Raw genomic sequence first — 17,258 nt, forward strand, 5'->3', positions numbered from 1 at the left:
CTTGTCATCCTTGGTCTCTTGGCACCTTAAAAGTTGAGATTTATCTGAACTTTGTCGCGTGATGCTTTGCTTTGCCAATGGTAACTCTGCTCGTAAAAGCTACACGTTGCTGAATTTTATTAACCTTCTCCGCGGTCTCACATCACAACATTGCAGCTAGTCTCTTCCTGTCTGAATGTGGCTTCACCTCCCTACCCCTTGCTGTCTCTATAAACCGATGTGCTGTCAGAGCAGGAGAGTATGTTGAGAGTGTGTGGGGGTGGTGAAGGGGTGGGGTGGGGGGGGGATGACAGTGCATGAGGGGCTTTACGTCTGGAGCATCAGTCTCCTCAGCCCCTCTGTCTAGTCTTGCCAATCACCTGGGGTACGTTTCGGACAGACTGCGCTTTTGCCGTCACTCAAAAGGGCGATTGTTTTGGAACCTCTCACCTTGGCCCTCTTGCTGGAGGGCAGCCAGGACAGTGTCTCCTGTGTAAACTTGCCCTTGTTTACCTACCCCCCCCCCCCCTTCAACCCCACATACACCACCCCGGCCTGTCCACAACCATGTGCTGAAGAATGTTTGGGGGTAGGGCAACGAGGGGACGGGGGTGGTTGTAGAACACTATAAGCCTTCTGACGGACTCAGATGGGCCAGACCATAGTCTCCACCGGAAGTGGCAGCTGACGGGGATGGTGGTGTGAGTGTGTGGCATCTCTGTGAAATGTGGCAAGAGAACTGCCAACTCCATTTCCAGTGCCAGCCAGAACGCACCCATCTTAGTCCTGTGAGCTCACACATAACCAGGCCAAGTCCTAGGCATGTTTATCATGCTGGTCAATAATTCACATATGAAAAAATGAAATAAAAAATACAACGTATTCCAATAATATACAACATTTTATATAATGTTCCCCCACATCCCACCAATCCACCTTAATCACTCAAGCATGTTGTGAATGTTGAAACACTGCACTTCATTTTGAAAATGGTATTTTCACAAGCTTTGTATTACTGTGTATCACTTTGAAAACCTTGAAATAATCAGTCTTTGTGTGACCTTATGTTAAATTGCAAAGTTTGCACTTTTAAACTGCTAAAAGAAAAAATTATCTCAGGCTTTTTAAAAAATGAAGTAGACTCACAATGTAAAATAAACCAGTGTTGAGTCAGAATCCAGCTTATTTCATCTAAAAACTTGGCAGCTCCTAGCATTTTGCTTTTAGGCCAAGACATGGAAAACGAGGAGTCATTAAGACATAAAAATGAACTAATGGACTATAATTTTGTATAAACACAGACACTGATCATCCTCCTGTCATTGTAAACCTGCACTATCACTACACCAGTGACATCTGCACTAGAAAAAACGTTGGAAGCACTTCCATAATTACTGGACGCAGACCTTGGATAATGTTAGCTAGTTGGCTACTCCTAATGTTTATGTAACTGACCTAAAGCAAAATCATGCCTTAACCTTAACCAATTACAATATAATAAGCTCTATTTGCATAGCACCTTTCATACACAGAATGCAGCTCAAAGTGCTTTACATTTGGAGCATTTGACCCAATAATAGAGAAAAGAAGAAAAAGAAAAGTTGTAATAATACAAACAAACAAACAAGCAAATCAGTAAATAAAACGTCAGAGATTTAGAGTTAGGTAAACAATTTCACAAGAGATAGATACAACAACAAATACACTACTATTAATGCCGCGAAAATAGGACCCTGTAAATAGCAGCATTAAAAAAACATCAGTAAAATGTGAATTGATGTAAAGAAATAGGTTACAGGGTAAAAGCTCTCTTATACAGGTGTACATGTTTTCAGGTCTCTTTCAGAAATGTCTACAGAATTGGCCTGTTTGATGTACAGAGGCAGGGTGTTCCAAAAGCATCTTCTCAGCTTTGCTTGTGGAGCACTTTGGGGACGATTAAAAGATTAGCATGGAAGATCTAAGATTCATTTGTGGTTAAAAGTCTAGCAGCAGAGTTCTGTATGAGTTCCAATTTCTTTATATGTTTTTTTTTGTAAAAAGTGCATTGTAGTGTAATCTACTAGTGATGACGCCATGGATTAATTTCTCTGCATCTTGTGGTGTTAAAAAAAGGCTGCACTTTGGCAATGTTTCTCAGGTGGAAATAAGCTGTCTGGGTAACTTTTCTGATATGTGGCTTGAAGCTCAACTCTGTAATGTATCTACGATGTTACTTTTCATTTGACTTGGTGTGCCAGGTTCCCAAGATTACTAAGAATGGTGTCTCGTTTTGATTTTGATTATCGTCATTTAGCTTTAAGAAATTGTTGCTGACATTATGCTGACTTATGATGTTTCCTAACAGGCCACACCGAAGGGCAAATTATGTTTTGCAGACACATGATCCCCTAGACTGACATAAAAATCTCTGCCAGTAATGTAGGTTTGAAACCTGTTTAAAACATTATCAGAGAGACCATTTCGCAAGGCGGTGAATTAAAACGTTATGATCAATGGTGTTGAATGCTACACTCAGATCTAAAAAATAAGGATTGAAACTTTATTTAAGTCAGTAGCAAGTCTAAGATCATTAACTATTTTTACTAGGGCCGTTTCTGTGCTGTGATTTGATCTAAAACCTGATTGGAATTTTTTTCGAGAATACAGTTTTCAATCAAATCTTTATTTCAGACACCAAATAGATCCATACTATTAAGACAGTGTAGACATACATAGAATAAATACATATAATAAATAGGTACAATGCATACAAAAAGAAAAAAAAGATAGTATTTGAAAACGGTAACGTTGAAGAAGGTATTAAGTTGATTACAGACAACTTGTTCAAGTACTTTGCTCAGGAAAGGTGATAAAAGCCTGTACTCAGGATAGTATGGTCAAGATTTGACTTAAGTAGAGGTTTCACGACAGCGGTTTTAAAACCAGTAGCAATACCGGTATACCTGTTTCTAATGAGGTATATTATCTTGAGAATAAAGGGAGCCAAATTATCATATGTGTTTGAGGAATCAGAGCACATGTTGAGGAGCTGGTCTGGGTTACAATTTTGCTGAGCTCAGATTGCATAATAGTGTTAAAAAAAATTAAATGGGGGGGGGGGGGCTGTTACTGTTCACTATTGGGTGCACTAACTTATTACCTGTGTTACTAATGGACATCCTGATAGAAGTTACTTTGTTTTTGAAGAAGCCTGCAAATTCTTTGCATCTTTGCAGCTGAATACATTCCCAACATCGAATAATACTCTCTCTCTACCTTTGGCTGATGGTGTGAATGTCTATGTAGCCTCCACAGATCTCCTTACCCTTCGTAATGAGTGGGTTTCTCCAGTCAGAGAACCATTGCCAGTGTGTGGAAAACATCACTGAATCCTCAGTCAGTTTCTGTTTTTTTTTTTCCTTCCTGGTGGTGAATTTGTAAGGAGGAGGAGTTGTGGGTTTACTTTTTTATATTATTTTTTAGGGGGGTGGCTGGGTATTGACACACTACCAGGATGCACACAGGAAATGAGCCCAAATGTCACACGGAGGTCAGTGTTAAAAAAATGATAGAGCGTGTACACCGACATGCATACTAGTGCTTTTTTTTTTTACAAAGATAAGCCGCTCAGAAAATAATTGCATGGTAAATACACCATACGATATGACTGAGCTTGGAATACATGCATTTATACCATAAAAAGAGCCTCTTTGAAATGAAAAAATCTCAACAGGAAATTAGCAAAGAAAGCTCCAACGGGTCATCTATTCATGCAGCAAACATTCAACCCGCTGGCATCTTAAGGTAAACATTTTGAAGTCTTCTCAAAAAGCATGTATCTCACAAACACAGAAACACATTTGTATTGTATTGTATTATTATTGTAATATGACAGGCCTATGCCTCATGGCAAACATTTTTAAGAAGAAAAAAAATACAAATACAAAGGCAGCCGTGGCCTACTGGTTGTGCGCTTCAGACTTGTAACCAGAGGGTTGCCGGTTCGAACCCCGACCAGTAGGCACGGCTGAACTGCCCTTGAGCAAGGCACCTAACCCCCCACTGCTCCCCGAGCACAGGCAGCTCATTGCGCTGGGATTAGTGTGTGCTTCACCTCACTTAGTGTTCACTGTGTGCTCACTGTGTGCTGAGTGTGTTTCACTAATTCACAGATTTCCCTCAAAAGGGTATATATACTTATACTCATATATATATATTTTTTATCAAATACAATATACACTTCTCTATAACACATTGGATGGAGGTAAGGTAGACATGCAATGCAGATGTTCTTTTGACCATGTGTGTGAGACAGATGTGTTAATGGTGCAATCATACATGTTTAAAAACGGATATCTTCATGCCACTTTACAATGTCCCTGGATATTATTAACCAGCTCAATATTGCTTTATCTATATTTTGTGACGGGGGAGCTCTTTGTATCTATTTACTTTAGTGCTGGTTTAATACTTCTCATTCAATATTGATCATGCTTGTGTCTTCCTGGACATTTCAGGTGCAGCTATAGGAGGACGTCATCTGTGTGTCTTTCATCATGTATCCGTGAATAAATGAACACCAGGGGTTTGTTTACCATACAAATATCCAAAAGACTGATCAAATTAATCTCGTGGGAGACATTTAAAATTTCTGTGTCATCCTCTGACTAGGATTCTAGTTCCACTAGAGTACACATAGGCTATGCAGTTTGGTAACATTCATTGCACCAATACAATAGTGAATGCACATATTTTTAATAATAAAAAAAAAAAACATCTTTCAGGACAACTTCCTTTGGATCATGCTAGTCAGTGACAGCATTGTCATCTGTGTTCTCTCTCAAAGTTAATTTCCCCTTTATGACATCCTGTTTTGTAATGTGTGGTCTCCAATGAGAAGTATGGTGAAAGTGAGATACAATGGGAAGTGCTGATTTAAAAATACTAATAGTGGCACAGGATGTATTACGAAAGGAGCGATAAAAGAGAAATTACAAATTGCAAACGAATATCTTCATGGCTCAAGACAACTAGAAGACCACCCCTTGAAAGAATAGTCTTTCCACCCAATAAGATTTAGAGATTGAAGTCACTTTCTAAAATAATGTTTATTTAATAATAAAATATGCTACTAACACGTCTTTTGAAATATATTATTGTATGAGGTTCGAACATGACCAAGTAGTTTTATTTATTAATTTATTTATGGCTGAAAAGCTGCAGCCAAAGCTTATAGTACCCTCTATTGGTGGAAAAACAGAACAAACTTGTGTATATTCTCTTTTAGTCTGTGGGAATGAACATGATCTCCTGGGCATGTTGACCAGATTCATTTTTCTCAAAAGACAAATCTCATAAAAAAACAGATTTGCTTTCACACATTAGTCATCAAAATCTATTTTTAGAAAAATGGGAACAAAAGTACAAAAAAAACACAAAGAACCACATTCTTCCACACACTGAAGCAAACTGATAGTGAATGTTTGTGCAGTATAATTGGCAAGGTGAGTGAATGGATGGGCCTCTTCTTTAGCCATTTCCTTACAGACTTTTAAAGCAGAAGACTGGTAGTATCTTTTGAGCTAGATATGGGTAACCACTCTCCCATTGCTTTGGTGCATCTATCTAAATCAGGCCCTTGATTGATATACACTACCAGTCAAAAGTTTGGACACAAATACTCATTTATACAAATTGCAGGGGGGTACCTTGCAATACAACCTCAACCAACAGCAAAAGCAGATCTGGATCAGACGTACGCCAAAACCATTTTATATCTGCTGTCTGGTTCTGTTGCTGGCTGCCATTCAAGCAAGAACAACTTTTGACAAACACAAGCTATGGCAGAAAATATCCATGGTATTTTAAGGCCTCCAGAGTCTCATCTGTGATCATCAGATCATCTGTGCCATGCTTGAGGGTTTGAGTTTGTGGGATGTACTTTCATGGCAATAAAAAACTATGCAAAAAAAGGTCTCAAGTCCCGACTTGTCTGACTGCATTTAACTCAATATCTGGTCCATCCTTTTGTCCCTTGGGGCATTTGACCTTTGAGTCCTTAAAAATCTTCACTATGAGCCTGTCAAAGAACCACTCTATGTCCTGGGTGTCGTCCGGCCACTGAAGGTATTCTCGATTCTTTACGAATGCTCTGATTGGCTCGTACTTCATTAGTCGGAAATGGGGTATGCTACCAACGATGACCATGACTAAGACGTCTTTCAGTTCCTCAAGCATCCTCCTCTGGGCCAGCATGAAGGCCTCTAGGCACCAGCCGTCCTTCAGGAACTCTTTGGACACCACACACAGCGTCTTCCGGCTGCCCCATATGGCACTCCTGATGTTGGTCAGGTGATCCTCGCCGGGGATAAAGTCCCGCGCCTCAAAGCAACAGCGCAGCTGATTGTGCTCGGCAAACTGCGAGTCCAATCTCTGCAGCAAAGCCGACTCCACCCAGACAAAATCGTTCTCTGCGAAGCACAGATAGACGTCGTACTGGAGGTTGTCGAGTTGCGGCGGAACCTGGGGCTGGCCCTCGATGACTCTCATCTTCAGCTTCTTGTAAATGGTAAAGGCGTGCCCCCGGAATCGGGCATAGCCGATGGAGCCGAGGGTGACGGTCGCAAGGAACGTGGAACAGCTTACGAACAGGATGAACTGCAGCACTTGCGCCAGCTGCTCGTCGTTCTCCTCGCACTGGTCAGGTGTGAAGTTGGAGAGGGCCACGCCTCGTACCTCCTGGGGAAACTCGCACTGCAGGTCTGAAAGTTGGGTCGCAAACGTTACATTGGTGGTGTTGGCCCAAGCCTGAAAGTCCCTCAGATTGCAGTCACAGTAGAAACGGTTCACTTTCAGATCGATAGCGCTGAGGGAGCGAAACACGTCTGGGTCCGGACTACTGAGTAGGTTGTAGGAGAGGTCCAGAAGCTTAAGGCTCAACGGAAACACATCCTGTTTAAGATGTGTCAGAGAGTTATGGGTCAGGTCCAAATAATGAAGAGATGTTAGGCCTTTAAAAATGCCCTTTGGTAGGGACTCCAGTTGATTAAAACTAAGGTACAAATTCTGTACTTTATTAAGATGGTCAAATAAATCTAGACACAGTCCACTTCCCCATATTAACTGCAAAGCACTGTTGTGCAGGTAAAGTACTTCCAATTTGTTACTAGATGGTATTGAATTGTTTGAATTATGGACACAAAATGAAAGGAAGTTATCGCCGAAATTGAGTACTACAATATTGGGAAAGGTAGCCAATATGATGTACAAGTCTTCCATATTCCTGAGTCGGTTATTATTTACCCTGATTGTGGTTGCACTGCTTGCGACATCCCCCAGTTTGTATAACAAACCGATTTTATTGTCGTCCAAGTGCAGCTCTTGCAGATTCGGCAAGTGTGCAAAGGTATAGACTGAGGTGAGGGAGTTTCCCGTGAGATCCAATGCAAGCAGATTGGACAATCCCGAGAATGAATTATGCTGAACTACACCAATGTGATTATTTGTCAAATCTAGCAATATTAGGTTAGGCAGATTCTGGAAAGTATGTTCGTAAATTTCTCCTATGAGATTATTAGAGAGGTTAAGCCTCTGCAAATGTGTAAGTCCAACAAACGCACCCTTCTCAAACTGATTAATTTTATTGCCTGCCAAAGACATGATCAGCACATCAGATAATGATCTGAACACCGCCCACTTTAAAATGTTGATAGAGTTTTTGGACAAATCGATGATTTCAATGCCACTGAATTTTAGAGGGTCAAAGGTGAATCTGTCTGGATTCTTGAAGTTGTTGAATCCATATCCTGAACCCATGTTATTTGAATAGAAAATCAGATGGTTGATCCTTGTGCCCATAATGGCAGAGAAGAACAGTGTTGCTTCTTCAGTTGTGAGTCCATTAAGAGATAAATCAAGAGTGTCAAACAACATGTTCTTAAAGGGGTTTCCGCAGTTTGTCCAGTTAAAATCTGACGGATTCATGTCAACAAGATGGACAGTGGATAATTTTAGATGTTGGAAATGTTTACCTTGAAAGGCAACTAAATCGCTCTCACATATAGATTTCATTCGGTTAATGGAGAGATCCAAAACACTGAGATTTGTCATATTTCTGAAGAACATAGCTGGTGTGAATTGCTTTATGTTGTTTCCAAAGAGGTTCAGCTCCTGAAGGGAGAGCAGAGACCGCAGATAGTTGCCTGAAAGAATGCGCTCATCAAGGTCACAGTGCAACAGAACAAGAGTCCGGAGGTTTGACAGGCCCTGAAATGCATCCGTCTCAATCTGCATTCCCCTGTTGTCCCCCAAGTGAAGAAACGTTAGGTTGTACAGTCCTCGGAAAGTGTTATTCTTGATGACGAGACCTCTGACACGCTGTGATCCAAGGTCGAGATGCACAAGGCTCTCCAGGCCTATGAAAGAATCTTCACTGAGATTATGAAAGTAGTTTAAACTGAGGTCCACATGGGTGATGTGGGGGGGCAATGGTGGCACCTGTACTAAAGATCTTCCACTACAGTACGCCCAGTTATTTTCTATTCTACATTGCTGTGAGCAGTTTGCCAGTAGAAGAAATATTAAAAACCCAAGTGATAAGATGGTTATTGCTGGTCTTCTGGTGGTCATCCTGGAATAAAATAAAAGTCAGAATGATGTGAAATTGTATGGTAGTGCTGGCACCTTCTCAAACATTGCACAACAGAATGTCCATGCAGTGTCCATTTATCATGCAGAGCTGAGAATATTACATTAAGTTCTTAGTGGCCATCCAATAATTTTATTTCAAAGGGACATGGGCAATGCTACATTTTCAATCTAAGCATCATATTGAATATTTTTAAAAACGTATTTGGAGTTAATGGTCTGATTATGGTCTAAGATCATAGCTGTTTGCTGTTCAACAGCAGTTAGATGTTACAAGCGTGCTTCCCGGCAGAGCGTAAACGTCCAGCAAACACAGCCTAGATTATCAGATTGTGCCAATTAGACGTTGTCTTCATTTCAATATTCAATATGTCAATAACCCAAACTTCCGTTTCTGAATTAATGTGGCAAAGACAATTGCCATTAAATAGCCTAGCAAGGACTGTATGACGAAGTTAGCAAATACCAAAGATAGCTTACTCCACGACACTTTTGGGAGCATTACATTCTCCGCACATTCATATCAAAAGGGTCCTGTCAGAAGCGTGCGGAAAAATAACATCTTCGATCGATTGAGTCATGTTTGTTCTTCGCATTCATCCTCAGTTCATATGGACAAAGTTTGACAACGCCACGAATGCATTTTACACCACTAAACTTCACATATTAAATTCAACACACTTTATCGACACATACCTGAACGATTTTGTCCCAGTTTGGGATTTAGAAAATCCAGGGTGCCTTGCCTCACGTCGTGTAGCGCGACTGTAGGCTAAGCTTCTTCAGCCATTGGAGCCCAGCAACTTCCTCTCTGACAAGGTGTATCCCATGTTTAAACAAACCACCGAGTTTTTAGACAATAGCCTTGTAAAAATGGCGCTCTCGCATTTTTTCTGTTTTAATTAAGTTCCATGTACTGTTTACACAGTTGTCTTCAAATAAGTGTGGCAACGTGCGACAACTTTAATTCCAACATTGGACTTCGAATAGGCCTACTTTGAATACAGTGGTCCCCAACATAAGTCTTATCTAAAAATGTAATATTATTAACAAGGTGTGTGTGTGTGTGTGTGAGAGAGAGAGCTTTTGACATAATATAGGCCTATTGTTATAGTGCAAAAGTCATAGGGCATGCATGCCTGCAAAATAGATTTTTTTTAAAAGTATGACTTGTCATTTTCCACAATGTCAATCCCCACTGGAAAATGCATGGGAAAGAATGATACAGATTAGATTGATGATGAGTTGCTAAAATATGCTGGTGTTCGGTCTCATGGCTCCTGTTTTAGTAATACAAAATCCCCAGATTTAATCTTGAAAAGACATTCACTCCCATAACAACTATTGTGCAATAGCTTCCCAAGAGATTCTGCAATTTCATGGTTTTATTTTTTTAATGGTGCCAGTCTTTAATTTACAGATACTACCACCTAGTGGTAGGTGCCAACACTCACATAAATACTTACAATACATCAGTAGGCCTATGTTATGCAGTTACAATACATCCTTTCAGAAACATTCTTTAGCATATAGTGATATAAAGGCAAAAAATCCTTCACATAACATTCTTTTTACTACACCTTTCCAAAGTTTCTCAATTCCATTATGATAAAAAAAAAAAATCTTTCTGCACATTATAATTATATTTAGTCTCAACAAAATATGTGTTTGGGAGGGCTAGACTACATTTACATATACAAATCATTAATAATCAATAAATAGTTGTTAGACATTGTGCATTTCCTCTGGTTATTTACTTTGTTTTTGATATCACCAGTATGAACTTGTCTGACCTGATTCTCCATTTGCCACAGGACATACAACAAATACTTGATATCTATTTTGTACTTCTTGCTTATTATTTTGACTTCCTGCAGTATAGTCTTCAAGATAATGCTGTACATTAAAGCAGGACTAACAGCTCAACCCGACTCTGTGACCTCTAAAGTCAAATCCTGTTTCAGGGACAGTTGCAGGGACACTGGTCACATGAGCGGGTGGTGAAGGTTGCGATTGCAACACCACGCTGTGCTTTGGGGAACTCGCAGTACAGTTGCGAAATCGGAGTGAACAAAGTTGCTTTGGCCTGTTTTGCCCAAGCAAGAAAAGCCCTCAGGTCACAGTCACAGGAGAAACGGTTCTTTTTCAGGTCAACGACACTGAGAGAACGAAAGAGTCCTGGATCCGGACTACTGAGGAAGTTGTCGGAGAGGTCCAGCACTTTCAGACTCCCTGGAAATATGCGCTCTGGAAGATGGGTTAGAGAGTTGTGGGACAAATCCAAACTGTAGAGAGAGGACAGGCCTTTAAATAGCTCATCTGGTAGGGACTCTAGTAAATTAAAACTTAAAGACAGAAATAACAGTTCACTGAGCTGATCAAATAAATGCAGGCAATGTCCTCTTTCCCATATTAACTGCAAAGCATTGTTTTGCAGATGAAGCTCTCTCATCCTGTTACTAGATGGTATTGAACTCTTTGAACTAGTGGAACAAAAGGATATTAAGTTGTCCCCAACACTGATTTGTGTAATATTGGGGAAATTAGCCAGTATGGTGAATAAATCCTGCATATTGTCCAGTCTGTTTTTATTGAGAGATACTGTGGTTGCACTGTTCACTGTAGTCTGTAGTCCATGCACTGATGCAATTTTGTTATCATCCAGGTGCAGCTCTTGCAGACTGGGCAGGGGGGAGAGATTGTACACTGACAACAGGCAATTTCCTGTGAGATTTAAAAAGCGTAGATGTGAAAGCCCAAGGAAGGAATGATACTGAAGCACGCCAATGTTGTTTTGTGACAAATCTAGAATTCTCAAATTGGGCAGATTCATGAATGTATGGGAATAAATTTCTCCTAAGAGGTTATGAGAGAGGTTTAGCTTTTGTAAATCTGTCAGGCCAAGAAATGCATTTTTCTCTATAGAGTTTATCTTATTACTTGTCATTGTTATGCTTGTCAAATTAGCCAACGGTGTGAAAACAGAGTTCTTTATAACATTGATAAAGTTTTTGGACAGGTCAATGGATTTAATGCCACTGAATTGTAGAGGTTCAAATGTGAGTCTATCTGGATCCTTGAGGTTGCTGGTCCCAAATCCTGAACCCATGATATTTGAACGGAGAATCAGATGGTTAATCCTGGTGCCCAGAATAGCAGAGAAAAACCATTTTGCTTTATTGGTGCTCAGTCCCGTAAGTGATAAATCGAGAGTGTCAAATGACATGTTCTTAAAGGGGTTTCCACATTTTGTCCAGTTAAAAGTCCACGCATTCATGTCAGTCAGGTGAACGGAGGACAGACTGAGCAGCCTGAAGTGCTTACCTTGAAAGGCAACTAAATCGCTCTCACATATAGATTTCATTCGGTTAATGGAGAGATCTAAAACACTGAGATTTGTCATATTTCTGAAGAACATAGCTGGTGTGAATTGCTTTATGTTGTTGCCAAAGACGTTCAGCTCCTGAAGGGAGAGCAGAGACCGCAGATAGTTGCCTGAAAGAATGCGCTCATCAAGGTCACAGTGCAACAGAACAAGAGTCCGGAGGTTTGACAGGCCCTGAAATGCATCCGTCTCAATCTGCATTCCCCTGTTGTCCCCCAAGTGAAGAAACGTTAGGTTGTACAGTCCTCGGAAAGTGTTATTCTTGATGACGAGACCTCTGACACGCTGTGATCCAAGGTCGAGATGCACAAGGCTCTCCAGGCCTATGAAAGAATCTTCACTGAGATTATGAAAGTAGTTTAAACTGAGGTCCACATGGGTGATGTGGGGGGGCAATGGTGGCACCTGTACTAAAGATCTTCCACTACAGTACGCCCAGTTATTTTCTATTCTACATTGCTGTGAGCAGTTTGCAGCTAGAAGGCTGATAGAAATCCCAAGTAATAAGATGGTTATTGGCCTTCCGGTGGTCATCCTGAAATAAAAAAGATGATAGAATGGTGTTATGTATGTGCCAAAAGAGTTGTATTTAGACCTAAACAGTTCTATGTGTTCTATGTGTTCTATGTGTAGGCAAAACATTACAATGCAATGCAATGCAATGCAATGCAATATTATCAATATTATTCAATGCATTATCACCCGGAGAGAAGAAATACTCTTTTCTGATTGGCTGGTGGGGTGGCTTTTAATTCTGAATAACGGGACACCTATGAAGTAGATCTGGTAAAAAAAAGTTTAATCACCGTTCCATATCAATGCTTATGAATGGTAACTATAACAACGATAGTAGGGCGACGGTTGAGCCTGGAGGCAGGCTTCGCAGCAATGGAATCAACTTTAAAGGAATTATCCGGAATGAAATGCACTTTAGATCGATTTCCGGATGATTGGGGGTACATACGTTGAGTTGACATCAAAATTATGTCATTCGGATGTGTTTTGAGAAAGTTTGATTGTACCGTTTTCAGTCACAACTCGTAGCCTGGAAGTGAGCGGGGCATTTCAATTGTGCCGCTACAAAACGCTATTTTTGTACCTCTTCTACAGTTCCAAACAACATAACACTTACGTGGTAGTGAGTAGAGGGTCCCTAAAGCCAAACCGAAGTATCCCGAGGTCTTTATGTGGTCGAATAGAGAGTCCAGAATGAATTTCATCAAGCCAGTACCTTTCCGGGAATGTTGCCATCTTTGCCGCCACCTTGAGGGGAAAGTCCGTAGGAGTCTTATTGCTGTGTAACACGCTCTGGAAATTCACAATTTCGTCGCCGTTTTAAAAAAAAAAAAAACATAGTCCAGTCCATACAACTTCATTGCCTTTTTAGGGACCCTCTACTCACTACCACGTAAGTGTTATGTTGTTTGGAACTGTAGAAGAGGTACAAAAATAGCGTTTTGTAGCGGCGCAATTGAAATGCCCCGCTCACTTCCAGGCTACGAGTTGTGACTGAAAACGGTACAATTGAACTTTCTCAAAACACATCCGAATGACATAATTTTGATGTCAACTCAACGTATGTACCCCCAATCATCCGGAAATCGATATAAAGTGCATTTTACTCCGGATAATTCCTTTAAACAAGCTAACTGTCCATGCTATCGCTGTTATAGGGCCAACGAAAGTTGTACAACAAGCTGAACTAGTGAGCTTCTTTTTAAACGGAACCGCGTGTTTCCTTGGCTTTACAGTGGCAACCGGGTGATAAGCGGGATAACGGCCTTCGAGGTGTGTCCAGTTATACGGAATGGTTTTAATGGACTTGGGCAGAGCGCAGTGTCGAGCGCATTAATTCCGTATAACAGTACACCTCGGCGGCCGTTATCCCTTACATAAAACGCATCCCTAACAGCTGCTTGGACATTTAAATGGACAGTTAAATGGTAAAATGTAAATAAGGTTATAACTCCACAATTGAACACATTTAAAATAATCTGCTGCATACAGTATCTGCTGTTCTACATAATAACTGTTTTTCCAGTGTGCCTCTAGTGTGCATGTATCTTCCTGTGTTGGTTTTCCATGAGACACTCACCTTCTCTCAGGTGGATCCAGTGTTCCGCTTTAACACTCTTACTGAAGTCGCGTGGCTTTTTATGCTTGCAAGGAGCAGCCAACGGATATCTCAGTGTACTTGTGGCACAACAGGGGAATTTCCAGGTCAGAAAAACCCTGTGATGTATTTACTGCCGCAACAGGCTTGTATTATGCAATGCTACTACTACACAGTAAAGGTTACAACATAGAGAGCGTAGTGCACAATGTCCAATTATTTGTCTTCAATGATGGTGACAAACAACCAATGGGCTTTCACCATAGTTCCATCCGTGCTCAAAAACAAATTTCATGTTTAGGTCTGTTACGACCCCCTGTGCCCCTTCAGGTCCTGGCCTGTCAGTGCACGGGCAGGGCTGGGCCTGCCTGGGCTAATGACGTTATGAGGTGCATTTGTATTTGAAGGTGGGGCTATAAAAGGTGTTCTCTCTCTCTCCCCTCTCTCTCTCTCCTCTCTCTCTCTCTTCTCTCTCTCTTCTTTTTCTCTCTCTCTCCCTCTCTCTGTAGGCCCTCGTTGGCACTTTACTTGATTTCCTTTTGACAAACGCACATTGCTTCATTTCTCCGTTTTCTCTCCTTTTATCTCACTAACTCTTTCTGTCTTTTGTTTTCGCAAATAGATAGATATTCCCCTAGATATTCGTTGCTTATCATTTTGCTCTATTTTCAATACATTATCTGTTTGATTTTTTTGATTTGTGGTCGTCTCCCTTTATGTTGCGGTCTGTGAATGAGATGTCCGTGACATAAGTGACACACTCCAGCAACAATGTCACCAGTGATCAGCATAGTAGACAGGTGGATCCGTGTAGAGGCAACTGAACATTAGTCATTTCAAAACCTGAGACTGAAACATGACTTCCTGTGGCAGTACAATCTGAAAGTGGTAAAACACCAGCTAACAGAGCCGATTGAGCTGCCCCAGTATCCCGTAGTATGTGGACATGCACACTATTTGACTTATCAGGAATCAGAGAAAGAAAAAAAACTCTGACTAAACCTATAGACCCCTTCAATGTTTGTAAACATCTAGAGCTTAGATTGGGTGCAAGCGCAGCATGGGGTCAGAAAAATGGAGCAGCTAATAGACCTGCATGTTGAGCTATCAATATGTGGGGATGTGGGGATTTCTGGTTTATGTGCCCACCTGCACTGGCAACCAGTGTGGCTTGTGTGACTGCAAGCGTGGTCACATGGGGCAGGTCACATGACTAACTAGGAAGTTATAAAGTTTGGTTTGTTGAGAGCTCACATTCTCTTGCTGCTTCCACCACTTGCTCTTTGTGACTGTTAAGGTCCCCTGTCATGCAGGTAATGAATATGATGTTCCATGTAGTGATGGGCGAACGAAGCCTTGTGAAGCTTTTGAAGCTTCTTCCTGATTGTATCGCAAAATGATCCGAAGCATCAAAGCATCGAAGACAACACAGTGACATCTGGTGGTCAGCAGAAATGACAGCGGCTATGAATTCGACACGCCCGAACGAAGCTTACAACATGAACATGAAGGACAGAATGGACACATGACATGAGATGACTGAAAATTAAATAAATTAATTAGAACTAGGGTATAATGTTTGAATATAGCCTAGTGTGTTCAGCTAGGATGACTGAAAATTAAATAAATTAATTAGAACTAGGGTATAATGTTTTAATATAGCCTAGTGTGTTCAGCGTTTGAATGTATGTGTGTTCAGTCGGTTTTAACAAACTGCAGCATGAAATGCAGCCGTCTGCTTTGTGGCAATATCAATTTACTTTAAATAAATAAAGTGTAGGCCTTATCCAATAAACTGTCATAGCCTACTCATAACCAAGAGGCATTATTTAGGTAGTGTGTTTTAGAACTAAACAGGCCGTTGTTAGAAATAAAATAGTTCATGAACATCCATTCTTGCCATATGCCTACGATAGAGTAGAGGTAGCGATGAGGACGATAAATCTAGCGACGTGGGTTCAATCCTCGTGAGTCACTTTACGAGGAATTTTTATTAGGCTTATGCAATAACAAAAAATATTTGAAATTTGACTTAAAAACTTTAAAAAGTTCTTCAGCAACAATGATTGCTGAGTAACTAAGACACGTGACACAGGTTTTGTTAAATTACAGCAGTAGGCTACAGAGAATACAGCAGTGTTGCTCCTGTTGGGTATCAGCGCAGCAGCAAACTTTTGAAACCAGCAAAACCCTTCGGTGACGTTCGAAGCTTCGGACGTCACCAGTCACGTGCTTATTCCAATTTGATACAAGCCCCAACACACCGTGTCGAAACAATTTGCTTCACGGGAGTGATACAAGCTTCGGTGGCTCAGTGTCGAATGTCCCATCACTAGTTCCATGCAGTGTGTGTGTGTGTGTTTGTAGAACTCACTTCTCATGACTTGTTTTAACTTATCAGGGTGAATGCTAGAACCATGTGTTTCACTCTTCATGGAGGACACTGAGGTGACTGCCTGATTTTAAGATTTATGAGTGCTGGGCTACAGACACTGAAGCTCTGGTAATTTGTTTTATATTCATGATCTTAGTTGTTTGTTTACATTGGTAGTTATAAATCAATTAACTATGTTTCTTTAAATCTGTAGCACTGGAATGTTCCTTTCTTCCTGTGTCACTGTGCTGTGGGGAGTAGTGAACGCTCTTGCAAAGTAGGCTTATATTTACTACATATGTCCATTGTGTAATTGTGCTGTGGAATGTACATGGTAACTAATATGTACCATTTCTTTTAAAAGGGACCAGGCCAGCCACTGTTTTACTGTTAGTTTTTGGGTTTGTTTGTTTGCTTTCATTTTGTTTGTCTTTTTGTTTGTTTGCATTGTCTCTCTATAACTGCTTGTGCTGGGAGCTGGCTGTTCCTCTTTTGTCCTATCATATAGGCTGTCTTTGTACAAGGCCGGATCCGCAACTCAGTACTGCTCCTTTCGGGTTGGGTGCCACATGGAGGGAGATTCTCGGTGTGTACTGGTAAACAACACAGTGTGGTATTTTGTAGTGGTATCCTGTAGTGGTATTTACTTCTTGTGTTTGCAGTGCTTGCCGTGTTGCATTCTTTTGTGGTGCTGGGTTTGCTGTCTCTCTCTCTCCCTCTCTCACCAGGGCCCCTCTCCAAGACGGGAGCTGTGTGTGCTGACCCGACCTTATTACCCT

General features: G+C 40.9%; 2 protein-coding genes across 3 annotated transcripts; both read right to left on the reverse strand.

The window, feature by feature from the left end:
- Nucleotides 1-4,231: 4,231 nt before the first annotated feature.
- On the reverse strand, nt 4,232-9,388 carry tlr5b (toll-like receptor 5b). Its single transcript, XM_076273396.1, has 2 exons — nt 9,304-9,388; nt 4,232-8,590 (listed from the first exon to the last, which is right to left on the reverse strand). Exon 2 carries the CDS (start codon nt 8,587-8,589, stop codon nt 5,938-5,940), a length of 2,652 nt encoding a protein of 883 aa, XP_076129511.1. The 5' UTR covers nt 8,590; nt 9,304-9,388; the 3' UTR covers nt 4,232-5,937.
- Nucleotides 9,389-9,993: 605 nt separating this feature from the next.
- LOC143110488 (toll-like receptor 5) lies at nt 9,994-14,236 on the reverse strand. Of its 2 annotated transcripts, XM_076273397.1 has the most exons (3): nt 14,088-14,236; nt 13,125-13,255; nt 9,994-12,527 (listed from the first exon to the last, which is right to left on the reverse strand). In XM_076273397.1, the coding sequence occupies exons 2-3, from the start codon at nt 13,241-13,243 to the stop codon at nt 10,568-10,570; spliced, it is 2,079 nt and encodes a 692-aa protein (XP_076129512.1). In that variant the 5' UTR covers nt 13,244-13,255; nt 14,088-14,236; the 3' UTR covers nt 9,994-10,567. The 2 variants fall into 2 exon arrangements, with proteins under 2 accessions (XP_076129512.1, XP_076129513.1); XM_076273398.1 differs by lacking the exon at nt 13,125-13,255.
- Between the last annotated feature and the right edge of the window lie 3,022 nt (nt 14,237-17,258).

The sequence above is a fragment of the Alosa pseudoharengus genome, unplaced genomic scaffold (assembly GCF_046254945.1).
Source record: "Alosa pseudoharengus isolate Yale_2024_CS ecotype anadromous, Long Island Sound unplaced genomic scaffold, YU_APseudo_1.1 YU_APseudo_1.1_scf_7, whole genome shotgun sequence".
NCBI classification, from domain to species: Eukaryota; Metazoa; Chordata; class Actinopteri; order Clupeiformes; family Clupeidae; genus Alosa; species Alosa pseudoharengus.